The 16,047-nt window shown below is 42.9% G+C and overlaps 1 protein-coding gene across 2 annotated transcripts in view; it reads left to right on the forward strand.

Moving 5' to 3' along the window:
• The window catches only part of LOC117148103, a 78,297-nt gene that overhangs the window by 54,292 nt on the left and 7,958 nt on the right, over positions 1 to 16,047 (forward strand). The window contains exons 9-11 of one of the 2 annotated variants that reach the window (XM_033315320.1): positions 1,024 to 1,133; positions 3,144 to 3,275; positions 15,138 to 15,866. In XM_033315320.1, the coding sequence (XP_033171211.1) occupies positions 1,024 to 1,133; positions 3,144 to 3,275; positions 15,138 to 15,746 (851 nt within the window). In that variant the 3' untranslated portion in view covers positions 15,747 to 15,866. Of the gene's footprint in view, positions 1 to 1,023; positions 1,134 to 3,143; positions 3,276 to 15,137; positions 15,867 to 16,047 lie in introns of those variants that run through there. The other variant, XM_033315319.1, reaches the window with a different exon arrangement.

A 16,047-nucleotide genomic window follows, 5' to 3' on the forward strand; every position in this document is an offset into this window, starting at 1 on the left:
AAGCACTCTTTTGTCATTCAACGATTGTCCTTTGTCCCCGGGCCAGCATTGTTTACTTTTAGGCAGCCAAAGTCCTCGTCCAGGACCTTCGACACCAGCTCCTTTTGCTCCAGAAGCCACTCCTGCTCCTGATTCGGCTCCTGCTGCTTCTCCTCCTCCTTCAGCGCCTTCAGCTCCTTTAGCTCCTCCAGCTCCTTGTGCTCCATCTACTTGGACCGCCAGCATCGGCAATTATTGTTGTTGCTTGAGCGATTTATGTCGGAGATTACGTGCATTTGCCTTGTGGTCTCGCCCATCGTCGCCTTTCAATGGCTGCACTGTGGAAAGTCCATCAATTTAAAGCTCACAATTGATCGATGCTTTAAGTCAAATTGAATTGGCATTCCACTCAATGCCGAATCGAATTCGGTCCACCATGAGCTGACAATTCAATTGCGTATAATATAAAATTCAATGGATGCTTAAAACGAATTTAAAGACTAGCTCTTTGCTAACTTATATAAATGGAATAGTTGGGATCAAATAATAACCCATTTAACACAAGTGAAACATTCAAAGTTATATACCATTTAATTATCAATTTATACATTTCATGTTTATTTAAGTAATTAATTATTTATTATATTTATATCCATTTCCTTAAAAACTTCTTTTTATGTATAGAACTATCTCTGCGGCTTGGCAATATTTTGAAAGCAATGCCAACCTTTTGAAAACCCTCTATTCAATCATCCTGCCTCGTGAATAAAAACCATATTGAATTGACTGTTGAGTGGCCTTCGAATGACAATATATTTATATGTTTTTATGCAGTCGTTTCACACTCAAATCCAGTGGAGAGCACTTTCAATTGTCGTCAATTGTCATCGCATTCCACTGTGCGATTTGTGCTTTGATTGGCGTTTTAGCCATTTTACCCATTTTAGCCGCTTCCCTCGTCCGCTCACTTTAACTGCCATTTTGTGCCAAATTTTTTACAACTTTCTCTAACTCCCAAACTGTCGCACCATCTCTTTTTGGCAGCCTGCACCGAGGACGAGTACGATTGCGAGGACGCGACCTGCATATCAAAGGATTTGAAATGTAATAACCTAGACAATTGTAAATTTCGATGGGACGAGGAGGGCTGCACGGTAAGTGACACGCCTATACAGAGAAAATCAAACTGACAATCAGTTGTGTGTTGTTGTATATAAAATCTCTGTAAAGAGTTTATCAATTGAACTGATTTCGTGCTATTTTTAATACCCTATCACTATGAATTTTTATCAAAACTTTGTAGTTAAGAACATTTTCTAACCTCTTTTTAAGTTAGCTTAAGAGCCTAATGTTAAGTCTAGACATTTGTGTGTTTCTCAACCTTCAATTTCACTTTTGTCAGCTTTGGCATGTTAAAACTGTGAGCATTTGCAATGCTTTTTCCTCAGTGCATCCGCACACAAAACCGTGCCGTTTGTACGTGCATCTAATTATAGGCCAGCCAGCTCGTTGACTCGTTCGACTCCAAGCCTGCATCCCACCCCCTGACCTCGTGACCCCTGGCCCCATGCCAGCCCCCCTGCCATACCGCCAGTCCGCTCATTATAAGTATGCTCGACACGCCGATGACGGCAACACCCAAAAAACACTCACGTACACACACTCGTGCACCGGCACAAACACCAAACACACACACACACGCACACACACAAAGTTGGTCAAATAAGTTTTGTTTGGCAAGTTTGAGGTTTGTGTTACAGGAAGGCCTTGCTGTTGTTGTGGCTGTTGTTGTTGTTGCTTTTTGTGGGGCTTGTTCGTTAGCCGTAAATAACAGTTATTTGCAGGACATCCCCCCGAGCAGCGGAGAAGTTGAACATCAGCGCATTAGATCATTAGATTTGATAAGGTCAGCGGGATCAAGTTGCCCGCCGCCACCGCCGACATCACAGGGAATGATTCATGCAGCGCCATCTAAGCCACTTTCCACTTGCCACTTTCCACACGCTACTTGCCATACTTGCTACTTTCTATTTGCCACCAAATGAGGTTGTAAGTCCCTTGTAAAAATGGCCAAACATAAAAAAGCTGTGGGGGTAAAACTCAGTACTTGTGGCACTCTGGAATTACATGCATTACAAATTGTGCGTGGCTATCATATAGTTTTACAAATTTATTGCAAAATATGTTTTTGAATATATTGAAAATACACATTTTTCTTCTGAGGATAACCATGCATACTTCAAAATATAATTATTCCAAATTAATTCGCTGATGATTTACCAATTTCATTAAATGAAAAATCTAATAAGCCTTTGTAAATGGTTACAGAATGTAACTCTTATTTAATTGTTAGCCGGTGTATCGACAATAGCACTTCATTTAAACCGCCGCCCTTGAATAAACTATTGCATTAACTATTTAAAATGGGCCTGGGCAAATGTACGATTTCGTTTCGGTTGAAAATCTTCAATTCATTTTCGCACCACATTGACCCAATTAAAGCGAATTGATATTTGGGCTTGCCAAAACGATTTCATAATTATAGGTTATTTTATACATACATATGTGCATAATTTCGATTCTGGCCCATTGGAGGCCATTTGCATTGGCCAGGAATCTAATTTGTAGTTTTTCGTTTCGCTACCCAATTGGCTGTTTTCGGTTTATGGTTACTAATTTGCTCAAACGATATTAAACGAATGATTGTGCGTGTGGAGGCAGGCTTCAATCAAGTGCTCAATCAAGCGCATGCACAAGTTATGTTTATTTAATATGCCATATTCGATGTTCCATGATGACAGAATGGCCATCTCTAAAGGCCGCCAATGATACCCAATGATACTCCATGAAAGTTTGTGAAAGTATATCAGTGTAGCTTAAATTAATCCCTTTCAATATGTTTAAGCTACTGTTATAATAGGAGTGATATTTTGAGTTTACGAAAAACAACCTAATGAAGTCAGAACTGCAGGCTAATTTCATCTAAAATAACCAGCCAGCTAATGGCTATAGCTGGCCATTCCGAACGTACACGAACTCTCAATTAAGTGGCGAAAGGAAAGCTAAACTCTGATTATTTTGATTTGGGCCTTGGCCAATGGCTTGCTGATACGATAATGTAATTAAAATGGCAATTAAACCCAGCATCCCGATTCTTTTTGCAGAGCGAGGCGGCCGGCCAATCGGAGCACGTGGTCATCATTGTGATTGTGTTTGGCCTGATACTCGGCGGAATGGTCATTACGTTCATCGTCAATTGCATACGCAAGATAATACGTGATCAGAAGATAATACGCGTAAGTATTGCCAACTTTTACGCCCCTCCCCCCTTGAATTCGTCTACCCATGAAACTTTAGTCTGTGCTCGCGCGTGTCCCTCCATAAAATACTGCCACCACCTCCACCCCAGAAACCACCAGAAACCACCAGAAACCGTCAGAAAGCCACCCACCAACAACCCGCCTGCCGCTCTCTCTCTATCTCTTTCTCTCCCCCTCTCTCTCACACTCCATATATATAGAAATATCTGTCTCCGTCTCGCTCGATGTGTGCTTGAACCACCGCCCACCACCCAGAAACACCACCCACCCAACACCACCACTCAAAAACCCCCTAGAATAGTCTCCTAAATGTGGCCACCGCAGGACAGCAAGAATTTATTTCCACACATATGTATATCCACTCTTTTGGTTTTGGTTCTATTAGATACGTTGCCAAAAATATTCGACTGCATTTCAGATGCACGCTAACCGAACAGAGCCCTTCACACAGGAATTGCAACACAAAAACGAACAATATTGATCGAAATAATAGGGCGTAGCATCTGCATGTTTTTCAAAAAGCCAACGAAAATATTTTTTATCAATCAATACATTTTATAATTTCAATGTGCTGCAGTCGAGCGTAAAATTGTAACAGTTCCTGGATGCAAATTGTAAATTTGAGACTATTAGTAACGAGCATTTTTTAACGATATGCATCTCAAACAAAATCGAATAGCAAATTGTGTAATAGGGCCAAAATGTTTTCGTTTTCAGCCTGATTGCTGAGCGAATGGCTTAAACTACAGTGTAAAGTGTAATGAACAGGCATTTTTGAGCACTTCATTGCTAATTCTCATGTTTACCAGCTAAGCCAAAATTCTAAAAAAATTAAAAAATTAATAAACCCTTCTAATAAAACATAGTAACTGAACTGAAATATGTAGTGAGCATTTTGGCGTTGATCAGTTGTGTGACCAAAGCACATGTAACCGTAAAAGTAATGTAAAATCAAATCTGTCCGTGACGCTCTGTTTTTTTTTTTTGTTTTGTTTCCGGTCAGCGGAAAATATTTCAACAATCATTTGCACTCGTTTAAAGAACCCATTCAGCGAAGTGGGCGCGTTTGTTAAATAATTCACCGGAACAGTGTAAAGTCGATGGGCTTACACTCGATTTAACATCCGCTGGCCGACTGGGCGTATGTGTAATTATATATGAGGAGCTGCCAGTGCCTCTGCGTTGCGAGTATATGACAAACTCGTTTTGCATATGTAAACATAATTTGCATTGACTGCGCTGACTGTTTGACAACTGAATCTGATTTGGCTTTGGCATGGCATCGAAACGGAAATGGAAATGCGAATTGGCAGCAAATATAGTGGGCACAACAAGGAACTCGAACCGAAATCGCCCGCCATAACGACTCCACGACTGGCAATTGGCATAACTGACAATTAGTCGATGGATTAAACTAGACCGCGTTTAGATTACATTTTGTGCCTAATTAAAGGTGTGCAAACTGCGAGGTCAACGAACTGAAAGGGTTGAAGAGCACGGCGCTGACATGATTTTTGTGGCCTGGCCGCAGAATTTGCATAGTCTTGCTCGTAATTAAATATTTGTTAATAAATAATAATTGAAAAAGGGCTGATTAAATAATGTTCGCAATTGAATAATTGCGATTTAAACCAAAGAGTTGAATTCTATAAAAGTGCATTAGTCATTGGAGGTCATTGAAGTATCCAAATGCCTTATTGGGCTATAGATTAGCACAGCAGTTCAATGAAGTAACGCATGTCACTCAACAAGCGATTTCCATTAATTATTAATGGTAATTGTTGCCGAATAGCACAGCTTGGCCACCCTTCAATCATTTCTAACTGCGGCACTCAAACTGCTCGATTTTGATTTTAATTAGCGCAGTCGAAGTGTGGCGAACTTAAATCGATGGCTATGCAAATGTCGCAAGTGCATTAAAGCCAACTTGGTGGGGGGATGGCCAACAGGGGTGGGGGGGGACCGACATTAGTAAAACAATAACACGCAGCGTGATAGGAATCTTGTCGCCTTGTCTGATGCGAAAATGTGCGCGGGTAGCGGGTGTGGGCGAGCACTTTTCTCACGCACTGTCTGCTGCCTGGAATTTAATAGACATGCAGCGGCGGCCCCTTATCCGCTTTCTCCGGCTTCTCTGGCAGCAAAAGGAGCAGCGGATCTCGACAATTCTAATGGCGTCTGACACTTTGAAATGCAAAATAGACTTTGACTCTGAGCCCGAGGTGGTTGTGCGACTCCACAGGCCCAGCACAAGCGAAACCAACCAATGCGATTCGATGTAACCCAAGAATTGGGATCTCGCACCCATACCAACCCACGTAAACTCGACTTGACTAATCAATACAAATGAAATTTGTCAGTTGAATGAGCAGGAATACAGTGTTACTGGAGTCGTTTCACCCATTTTATGTTCAGTCGCCTTAGCATTGGAAAAGACAACTTAATGGAAGTCTATTATTAATAGTAGTAATGTTATATTTTTATTCTCTTCTAGATATATGCTTTCAAATGCATCAAATTATGATTTATTTTTTTAAAAGAAGTTAGAGGTCATGCAACCTCATTAAGTCGCAATTCAAAGACCACTTCCTAGTTTATTAAATACTTATACAAGTATGCCTGCAAATTTCTCCGAGTGTACGAAAACAGGAATAGCCGAAAATACAAAATACACAAAACCAAGTGCGAGTCGAGGAGTCGGTTTAATCAAGCAGCAGACCGCGTCTATAAATATGTGGCTACCGCACAAAAACACACGGACTGACACGCAAACACACTTAATTAACTCGCTGGCGGGGAATCGGAGACGCGTAGCACTTCTTTTTGGCCGTTCCACTTGCCGGCACTTTAGGACGACCGACTTCTCGATGGCATTCAATTTGGCCAGAACTCTGGGCTACCAGCGAATCGCCATCGAATGGCATACGCTACGCCTCAAACCGAAGGCGATGTCAAATTGAAGCTCCATTGCGGGCTTGACCCCCGGGGAAGATAGAAAATAGCAGCAGAAATGAAGCGAACTGAAATGAAATGAAATGAGATGAAATGAGATGAGATGACTTTTGCCAGGACAACCGGTGGTGGACCCTTGACAACCGGGGATGGCTGCTTTCCGATACTGATATCGACAGCACGGTAAACTTTATGCCCCGCAAAAAGCCAATCGCAATGAATAATTTAATTATGAGATATGAAAAAAAGCACGTTGCAAAACAAAACAAATAACTTTGCGGCGATATGGTTTTACGTAATATAATCAGGAATTAACCTTCCACTAGGTTAACATCAGCGGTCGATTGAAAGCCCTCAAGTGTAACTTGTGTCGTTAATAGTCATAATTACTAGTGCGCGAACTTTTCACAGGCCAGCAACATCGCAGTGAAAAAAATCAACTTGATTTTTGCAAATTTAATTTAAGCGAAGAAGGTGTGGATTATTTAATTAATTCAATTACCGCCGGCTTTCACCACGTCCACGACAATTAAATGACACTTTTTTAAACGTTTATTGTTGATCATACTGCATTGTAGTGCTCTGTGATTTATGCAATTCAATGGCAATAAAGCTTAACGAGGGGAATTCATTCAGGAGCATTAAATTCAAATAATACAAAAATGCATAACAACTAATATGTTTATTAATGCATAAAAACGTAAAAAGCAAAAAGCTGTATATAAGGGTTGTGCCCATAATTTCTGAGCTGCATACAGGGCGTATGAGCAATATTGCTCATACGAGCTCTTTTCGCTTAGTTGCCGATAGGAGTGTGCCTGGTTTTTGGGGCTTAGCTGGATTTTAGATGCCTTTGATGTTGTCGGCGGAAGACAATGCAGTCATGTCCTGGCTAAATTGTAAAACACCGTCGTGCGTTGACTTTTCACAATGCCCCTCGAAACCCTGGGGATCCTGGACCACATTGCAGCACCTGCGCATATAGAACCGCGAAACGGAGAAACAATGGGTCCAGGACACGGGATCCACCTCATAATAGCAACCCAATTTGCAAGGCATTCTTTGTGGTTGCGACCAGCAAAAGTGCCATAAAGCTGGTGGTCAAGCCCAAATTGACTTTACCATTTCGAAGTTTTAAGAGGTGACTGGGGAAATTTCGAAGCCAAATACCAATTTCCATGTAACTAACTAACATGTCCACTAACTCTATCATGAATAATTGTGTAGACTTTTGGCATTTATCATTATTATATCGCAACTTTTCTTCACTGCCAACTTGTTGGTCGATTACTATTACTTCTGCTCGATATTTCGTGTGATCAGCCCACAGTGAGCGACACTTGTGCCTTCGCAGATGCAGGAGGGCTTCAATCTGATTATGGCCTCGAGTGTTGGATGATGGCTGACGGCGGGCGGCAGAAACCCCCAAACCGCCGCTACCTTCACCCTACTTCAAAGGATTTTCGTCGCGTTGGAAATTATGCCATCAATAAAGGCAAATGGGCGACTGAATCAATGGCAAATGGGTTGGGCGTTTATTCTTTTCATATTTTTTCTCTCTTTTTGATTTTGCACATACCATGGATAACCTGACCCTGGACACCAGACCACGGACTCCAGACCCCTGACACTAGACCTAGGAAAAACCGGACAGACTGAACACCAGACCCCGGACAAACATAAATTTGCACAAAGCGCACATCAAATCAAATCGAATCGAACCGAATCAATTCAGCGTCAGCAGATTTGATAAAATCATTCGGTGCGGCAAAGATGGCGATGGCGATGGCGATGTCGAGATGGCCAGCACTTTAATATCCCATTCTGGCCACCAAATGGCGTCCATATAGAGGGTATCCGAAAGGAAACCGATGGCAACATTCGCACATATAATAAAACTTATTTCCATATTCCAGCTAAATCCTTTGGCGCCCCCACAGGTTCTGCTCCCTGGCTTTTGGCCACGGCATCCTCCACCAGCTCCTCCGCCGCCAACTTTCCTCTCGCTTCCATTCTTTCGTGTTCGCAGCATTTTCTGTTGCCACTTAGATTTTAGCATGTAGATAAGCAGAAAAAGTATTTCCGCTCACTCGTGCACACTCGAAATCAGCGAAGAGGATGCAATTTCTTTTGCCCGCTCTCAACTCCTTTGGCCTTTATTTTTATCCTTTTTTTCGGGAGGATCCCCAGCAGACGAGGGTCGCTACTGCGATAAAAACGAGGGTGATGACGCCCTGATGATGCCCATAATTCATCATAATAGATGTCTCACTACGAGTTGATAAAGGTGCTCAGATTTGGTGAATTCAAATGGGAAATTACGAGGGCTAATTTAGGTGATTTAAGTGCACAGCTTTCGAGTGGGGAAATTAGGCCATTTTATATATTTCTTCATTTCCGTTTCAAGCACTTAAAAGTGACAAATGTAATGGGGTCATTCCTTATGATTATCTGCATTTCGTCATTTTGTGAGCTACTCTATTTCCATTTGCAATACAAACACTTTTCAATGTAACTAATCCTTTACCTGATTGTGTTTATAAAATATTTTATTTCAAAAACCACACATTAGGTGATGAGCTGGAAATCTAACATTTTTTCCACACGGACTGTTAGCTTTAAATGTACTTTTTATAACGAGCCCACACTTTTCTTATTCCCATTTTTCGTAATATATGTGCTAAGCTGCAATTTGCCAGAGATTCCCCAATGGGATTTTAGCGAAAACTCGGTGAAAATCTCATCACTGCAATTCATCCTCAAGCGCACCTCGCACCGCAGAAGTCCTTCACCGACCCCCATCCGTCTTTCCTTCCCCTCCGCCCATGGCAACCAAAGGCGACTGGGGGGAGATGCATTCGTATCCTGGCTCCCAGTTTTCCCTTCCCGCGAAGAAAGTCTGCGTTTTGGCCGCATCCTTCGCAAGGCGCTTGCCATAACTGCATGCAATTTGGTAACAACCGCAATGCATATTTACCCTGCCACCGCACACACACACATACACACACTCTGGCACACTCGTCCTGCACCCATACATACACAGATACAGGGCCAAATGCCTTGAGTGGCATTTTAGTGTTGCCATTTAAGCAATAGCAACGACTTGGGTGCTCCTGCTCCCGCACTTAGAACAAATTCAGCTTACATTTTGCAAGTATTTATGATTTATTTTATATAAATGCAGATATTTATTATTTCAAAGATGAAGGTCATAAAAGAACCTATCTACCCGTTCTAAGTGTCCTGTTGTAACTTAAAGCAATACTTCTTGAAGGCACTAGTATTTTCTGCCAGTGCAAGTTTGCCACTGGGCCAAAGTGCAAGTGCGCTAGCTTGGAGTTCTCCGTTTTTCGCTGATGCTGATGCTGGGCCAGCGATTGCATGGCGAAAGGCAAACGAAGCGAATCATTGTAGTGATATCCTGATATCCTTCCACTCGCGCTCCCACCTCAAGATAAACTGCATTGCAATGACAGCCAGCACATGCATATCCATAGTTTTTACGGCAATTGCGGCTTCTTTCCGACCGCAGAGCATCCTTAAAATGCTGGAATCAGCATCACCCAACGGTGGCATATTCATTTCCTTGACTTCATATTCCATACAAATAATTGTTCATACGAAATAACAACAGACCATAAGATTATTAAGATTAAGATTAAGATTAAGATAAGATTATTAAAACATTATAAAATACGTGGGAATTCAAATCATATTGAGCACTTTAAAAGGTTTATAGCTAGTGAAAAGTAATCTTTAAATAGGAAATTTTGTAAAATTTGAATTTCTTTTTTGCTTGTGCCATAGCTTTTATAGGGTAGCCAATGTTCGGTACCACACAAGCGAGTCCCCAGTGCCTTGTTTTATTATTTTAAGCTCCGTTGAGAATGCATTTTAGCTAAATTTGATGGCACTTCTCATTGTTTCCAAGTGCAACTGTCGCTGCTCGAAATGAGATTGTTGCTGCCGTCGTGCTGCTGTTGTGTGTTTCATATTTCATAAAAATTAAGTAATACGCGAGCGAGACAGGGCAATCGAGCGCAGACAGAGACGGAAGAGGGGGGCAGTAAGGCAGGCGAGGCAGTCGGGCCAAAGGCCCCAATGCCGGAGGAGTCCGCCAAGTGTCGGCCAGTTGAAGAGGCCCCCAAGAGCGTGGCCTGGCAGTCGTAATGGAAAAACTGCCATTTCCGCCAGTCGCAGCTCATGCGTGATGCCAGGAGGAGCGGGGCGAGCGGCTGCTGAGTTTGCCCCGGGAATGGCGGAAAACTAAGGGGGACTTGGCCTGGCTTATCTGGCCCTCAGCTGGGGGCTAAAGTCTAAGGCAGAGCCTGCCAGGATCCGGGAGATCCATGGCTGGAGTAGGAACAGGACACAGGCCCTGGACCAGAAACACAAGCAGCACCAGTTCCAGCACCAGTTCCAGCACCAGTACCAGCACCAGAGCTCAGTACCCAGTTGGTGGAGTTGAATCCGAGGCTAAAGCTGATGCTGCTGCTGCTGCTGCTGAAGCTGAAGCCATGTCATGCATTGGGGAAATGCAATATTTTATTCGAAACTGAAGCGAATTCTCACCAGTCGGCACACACTGGCGCACAGATAGATTCCCGGACGGAGTGACGAGTGGAGTACACTCGAAGAATAAATCGAAGCTCGTTTCGCTGGGTAGGTGTGAAAAGAGCACACTTTTCCAAGTCGAGTACATTTCCGCAGCCTGCGCGCTGAAGGGCCATTTATAAGCTTTGCCCGGTTTCAAAGGCATCTTTTAATTATTCAGGCGTACTTTAGAATCTTTAGAAAAATCTGGGTTAGCAAGCGGAGCATCTGGTCGACTTTGCCAATCTCGTTTGAAAACTCTTCCTTTTTTATAAATTAGATTTAAAGTTCAAGTGTCTCTAGTTTCCTTTTCAATTCTTTACCACCTTCTTCAAGAAATATTTTCCACACTTTCTTCAGAACAAATAGCTGCAATTTCTCTTTGACACTTCGCTGCTAATTATGTGGCAAGGATGCCACATGGAGTTTTCTTTGAGTGCAGCAGTGGGCTGCGTTTTGGAGTCCTGGCCAATGGTCCTGGCTTTAAGCAGCAAGTAATAACCAACTTATGTTGCTAACCGTATTTCTTTCGCTGCCATCAATTTTCCTTAGCCTCCTTCGCTGCCGCTGGACACTGGCTGCATTGGCGAAATGAAATGAAATGAAATAAATCAAGCTGAAATGCAATTCGCCGAAGAAACACTCAGACCGGAGCCATAAAATAATGCCAAGGAGTTGAGAGTTGCGATGCTGAATTCCCGGGCCAGACAAGATGGGGCTAAGTGAAAAGCGTGGGGCTTAATGCGAAATGAAATGCCTTCGCCTTGGGGCCTTAACACGTGGGCGTGGCGTGGCGTGGCATGGCACTTAATGATGCACGTCTCGGTGGCAGCCAGGCATTCAGTCGATCGATCTGCGAGTCAATCAGGCATTCAATCAGCCACTCAATCAACCGGCAAACCGCAACATTTTTGGTAGGCACAACTCCGCCCAGGAAGCCTTTTTCCAATCGGATTGATTTTTGCCACCCCATTCCATTTGCGGTTTGCGCTGCAAGTAAAGCAGACTCCAATTAAGCTGGAAAAATCATAATTAAGCACCAGTTGGGCGAAATCACAAGTGCAAATTCCAAGTAAAAGACACCAATGAGACTGCACACACATACAGCATACAGCAGTTCAAAATCGAGGCTTTATGTTTTTTGTGTCGGAAAATATCGATAAAGATGCTCGTCACGCTTTATGGGCCGGCAATCAAATTTCGGGGAAATTTATTTCCATTTCCTTGCTGCCCATTTGCATACTGGCAACGGTTGTCAATAATCATAAAATATGATTTGGCCATTAAAAGCAATCGAACGGAGCAGAATATTTCACAAATGGTTGCCAATCAAACAATGAAAGCTGTGAGCATCAAATGCAGATTCGCCGCCGGTTTGAGATGTCGACAGGATGTGGACAGGATGTTCACAGGAAGTCAATAGACATATACACCATACCCCATATCTACGCATTCATCTACATCAACATCTATATCTTTGTGGGCGGGTGCTGATTAGAGGCAAATTGTTTGAAGTAAATTTTCCCAATTGCCCTCGAGCAACCAGCGCAAAAGGTGAACACTCCTCGAAACCCCAAAAATTCCAATTAAACAAATGCCAAACTTTGCGCCCACTCCATTCGTCTGTCTCTCGTCAGATTTTTGGGGCCTGCCAAAAAGGCAGGAGTCATCAGAGCGCAAACCAAAAACTTTCACACATCTGAACATATATATTCATACATATATACTCGCACATATATGTTGGCAAACAACATTTGGTAAAAATATTCCGCAGATTTTTATTAAATAACGAAGCCAATATTTGGGCAATGCTATTACGCACGACCATAACGATTCAACTGGAAATTCATAGTTACGCAATTAGTTCGGCCAATTAAAGTGCGGCCAAGACAAACGAATGCGAACTCGATTGATTTGCCCCCTAATTGGCACAAAGCATTTGGCATTAAAACCAAATCAGCAAACAACCAGGAATTTATCGCAAAGAAATTAACTAAGCTCAACTAGACTAAATCAAACCAAACCAAACTCAACCCAATCCAAAACGTATGAATATGGACAGCTTGTGACCGCAGAATCGAGCGAAATGGAAATCTGCCCTGCGGTTTGATTATGTATCATAAGCCCAGTTTCCTAGTAGAAATCACTTCTGGCACAGTTTCCTCTTAAGAAAACCACTAATCAAATACTGGACTCTACGTGTTTGGGGGGCAAAATTGAGAAGGCAGGAGACAATTGGATTTATGGGCCAGGACGATGCTCTAGGCTGCAAATACCCTTGCAGTCATCCAGTTTCACAGCTTATAAGTCCGTTCATTAAAGCCTTGAACTACGATCATGCTTTCTATCAAATCTCACAATTTATGGGCAAAATAATTAACTAGTTCCATATAATTATTTTATTATAGTCCTTATTTTTGCATAGCTAATTACACACAGTTTCTCGAATTTGTTTAATGGGAGGTCTGGAAAATAAAGTTCTAATTTGTTGAGTCGCAGAATGATTTAATGAGTCTTAAATGCTTTTCTCCAAACTTTGAAAGTGTTCCAGAGAGTGGTGAAAAAATGCAGCCACAAAGGGCAGGGATGGACTGACCAAAGTAATTTAGCTGTAGGCCGCAAACTTGAAGGCCGGAAAAGTGGACTTGGAAAACGGGAGGCGGAAAATGGACTGGGGTCATGGGAAAAGAACAAGGCCAAACAAAAGCAGACAGAATCAGAGCCAGACAAACTCACTTGATGGCCGTCATCAGCAGGCCCAGAAGGCACGACTTGTCACGTCTTTGTGGCCCCATCTCCTCTTCCATCTCTTTCGATACATCTCTTCCCGTCTCTTTTGCCACAACTGTCTGCGTCTCTTTCCCGCCCGCTGTCTATGTGTGTTTAATGACAGGACAGCTGCAATCTGGTGCAATGATATCTATTAATTATGGCACAAACTCTCGCAAATTGAGTTTTATTTCCACTGAAGTGGATATTCATTTGCATATCACTCATACGCCAAGTGCGCAGTGCCAAGCCACAAATTGGCCGAGCTGCTGCAAGTGGCAAATCGTTGACAATACAATCCAAATGGAATAAACTATTCCTACTACCCACTTCCATCCACCGGATTGAGTTCTCGCACCGGCTTAGCCTTCAGGCTTTGTGTCCATTCGGTCTTTGTCTTGGTTACCAGGAAATCCAGTGAGAGACATGATTAAATTATCGTTGACTTTTGTTGCACCAGCCCCCCCTCAGCTGCCAGCAATCGAATCGAAGACAAGCCGGGTGGGAATCGGGCGTATATATGTACATATAGTCAGGCACTTGGCATGGGGCTGCTCCCCTCGGCTAAATCAGATTAGTTGCTGGGACTCCTCGGGGACTTATTGTGTGCATATTGCAAATATACTTTTGTGCTGAGCCGATTGCCTTGGCTACCATTTTGGTATTAAAAAATGATCAGAATTGCATTTATATTTTTGATAGTTTTCAATGCGATTTATACAGGGAATTACTCAACGGATAACTGAGATTTGTGCACTTTTATATACGTCATTCGTAATCTTTATTGAGAAAATTACATTGGTATTGAGTCTTTATGCCTTTATTGTTGTTTTTGGTATACGAATTGAAGTTAAAAAATTACCATTTTTCTAGCAAACGATTTACGAACTTAATGGCTTCTGTGAATTCAGAAGCTGTTGCAAATCTTTTGAAATTATCTGTTAACCTGTTTGAAATTCCTAAAATTCAAAGCGAAGCCCGACAATTCGACAAGTACTGAAGTTTACTGTTTGCTTTCCCAAGTGTTAATGTTTGTTATCGTCAACACATCCAGTGGATTAGCTCTTGCAACTACAAATTATAAAACTATTACATTTAAGATTATTTAATTGTTAACTTGGTCCTTAAGAAAACATTTTATACGTTCCAAAATCTGAATGGCATTTGATGAAATGCATATTATCATTTGATTGTCGTGATTATGCTTATTAAGTAGCCAGAGTTGCCATCATAATGCATGTAGCAAGTGACGCACACCCTCCTATCTATCTCGCTCTCGCTCGCTCACACACCCATTGCCACATGCATCAGTAGAGTTGTCTCGCTCTAGAGTTGTCTCCTCTCAATCTTCTCTTGGTTAAATCGGTGATGTGAAAAGCTCACACTCTTTCTCTGTCTTTAAATCAACTTCTCTCTCTCTCTATCTATTTCTCCCTCTTTCTTTCTCTCTCTACTCTATCTTTATCTCTCCCTTTCTCTCTCTCTTCTGCCTGTCTTCTCTTTCTGTTTGTGCTTCATCCACAGGACGTGCCCGCGTTGAGTGACGGAATCTATCACATTGATTCCTTTATACTGGAAGCGCCCAAGAGCGCGATTTTCGTGGGATTACAGAATGATTTCATGTGCGATTTCTCCTACTCATCGGACGGGCAAATGGCGCCCAACTTGGGGCATGAGACCCGAGATGAGCAGGCCGCAGTTGGCGGCGATTCCGACTTTGATTCGCAGATGGACTCGCCGAAGCAGACGTGTGACTGTGATTTCGAGTTGGATGTGGACGATGGCGAGCAAATGGAGGAAGGCGATGAGGAGGAGCTGGAGGAGGAACATCAGGTGGAGGATCAGGAGTACGACGATGGCATTGGTTTCAGTTGTGACAGCGACAGCGGCCTCACACTGCCCGAGGACGATGATGAGTTTGTACTGGTCACCGGCCAGTGTCTGCCCAGCAACTCCAGTCACTCGTGCAGCAGTTCGATGCAGTGCAGCAGCGGTTCCAGTGGCGGAGAGGCGGCTACTAGCTCCTCAACCTCCATGGAGTTGGACATGGTTCTAACACCGCCACCGCCACCAACACTGAGCAAGCCCAAGTCCGGCGTACATCCCCTCAAGTTCCTGCACAAAATCATCTAGAAAAGAAACTCATTCGAAATTCATTCGCTCACGTTCTGCGGTGGTGATGGTGGTTCAGTGACCACCTGCTGCTGCTGCATGCAAATCTGCAACGACATCATTAAAATCAGGCTGGCCGAAATTGCGCAAAAAAAAGGAGGAGAAATGCGATATCGAACCCATTTGCCATTGTGACCCGACCTTCGCTTTGTCCACGTAGTTCGTGCTGAGTTCACCGCAAACCAGAAATCTGAACAAAATCAAATCCTGGTCCTTGGGGGGATTTGCAATTCGGCGTCATTTCCCCCTCATTAGTTAAGCT

The sequence above is a fragment of the Drosophila mauritiana genome, chromosome X (genome assembly GCF_004382145.1).
Source record: "Drosophila mauritiana strain mau12 chromosome X, ASM438214v1, whole genome shotgun sequence".
NCBI lineage: Eukaryota > Metazoa > Arthropoda > Insecta > Diptera > Drosophilidae > Drosophila > Drosophila mauritiana.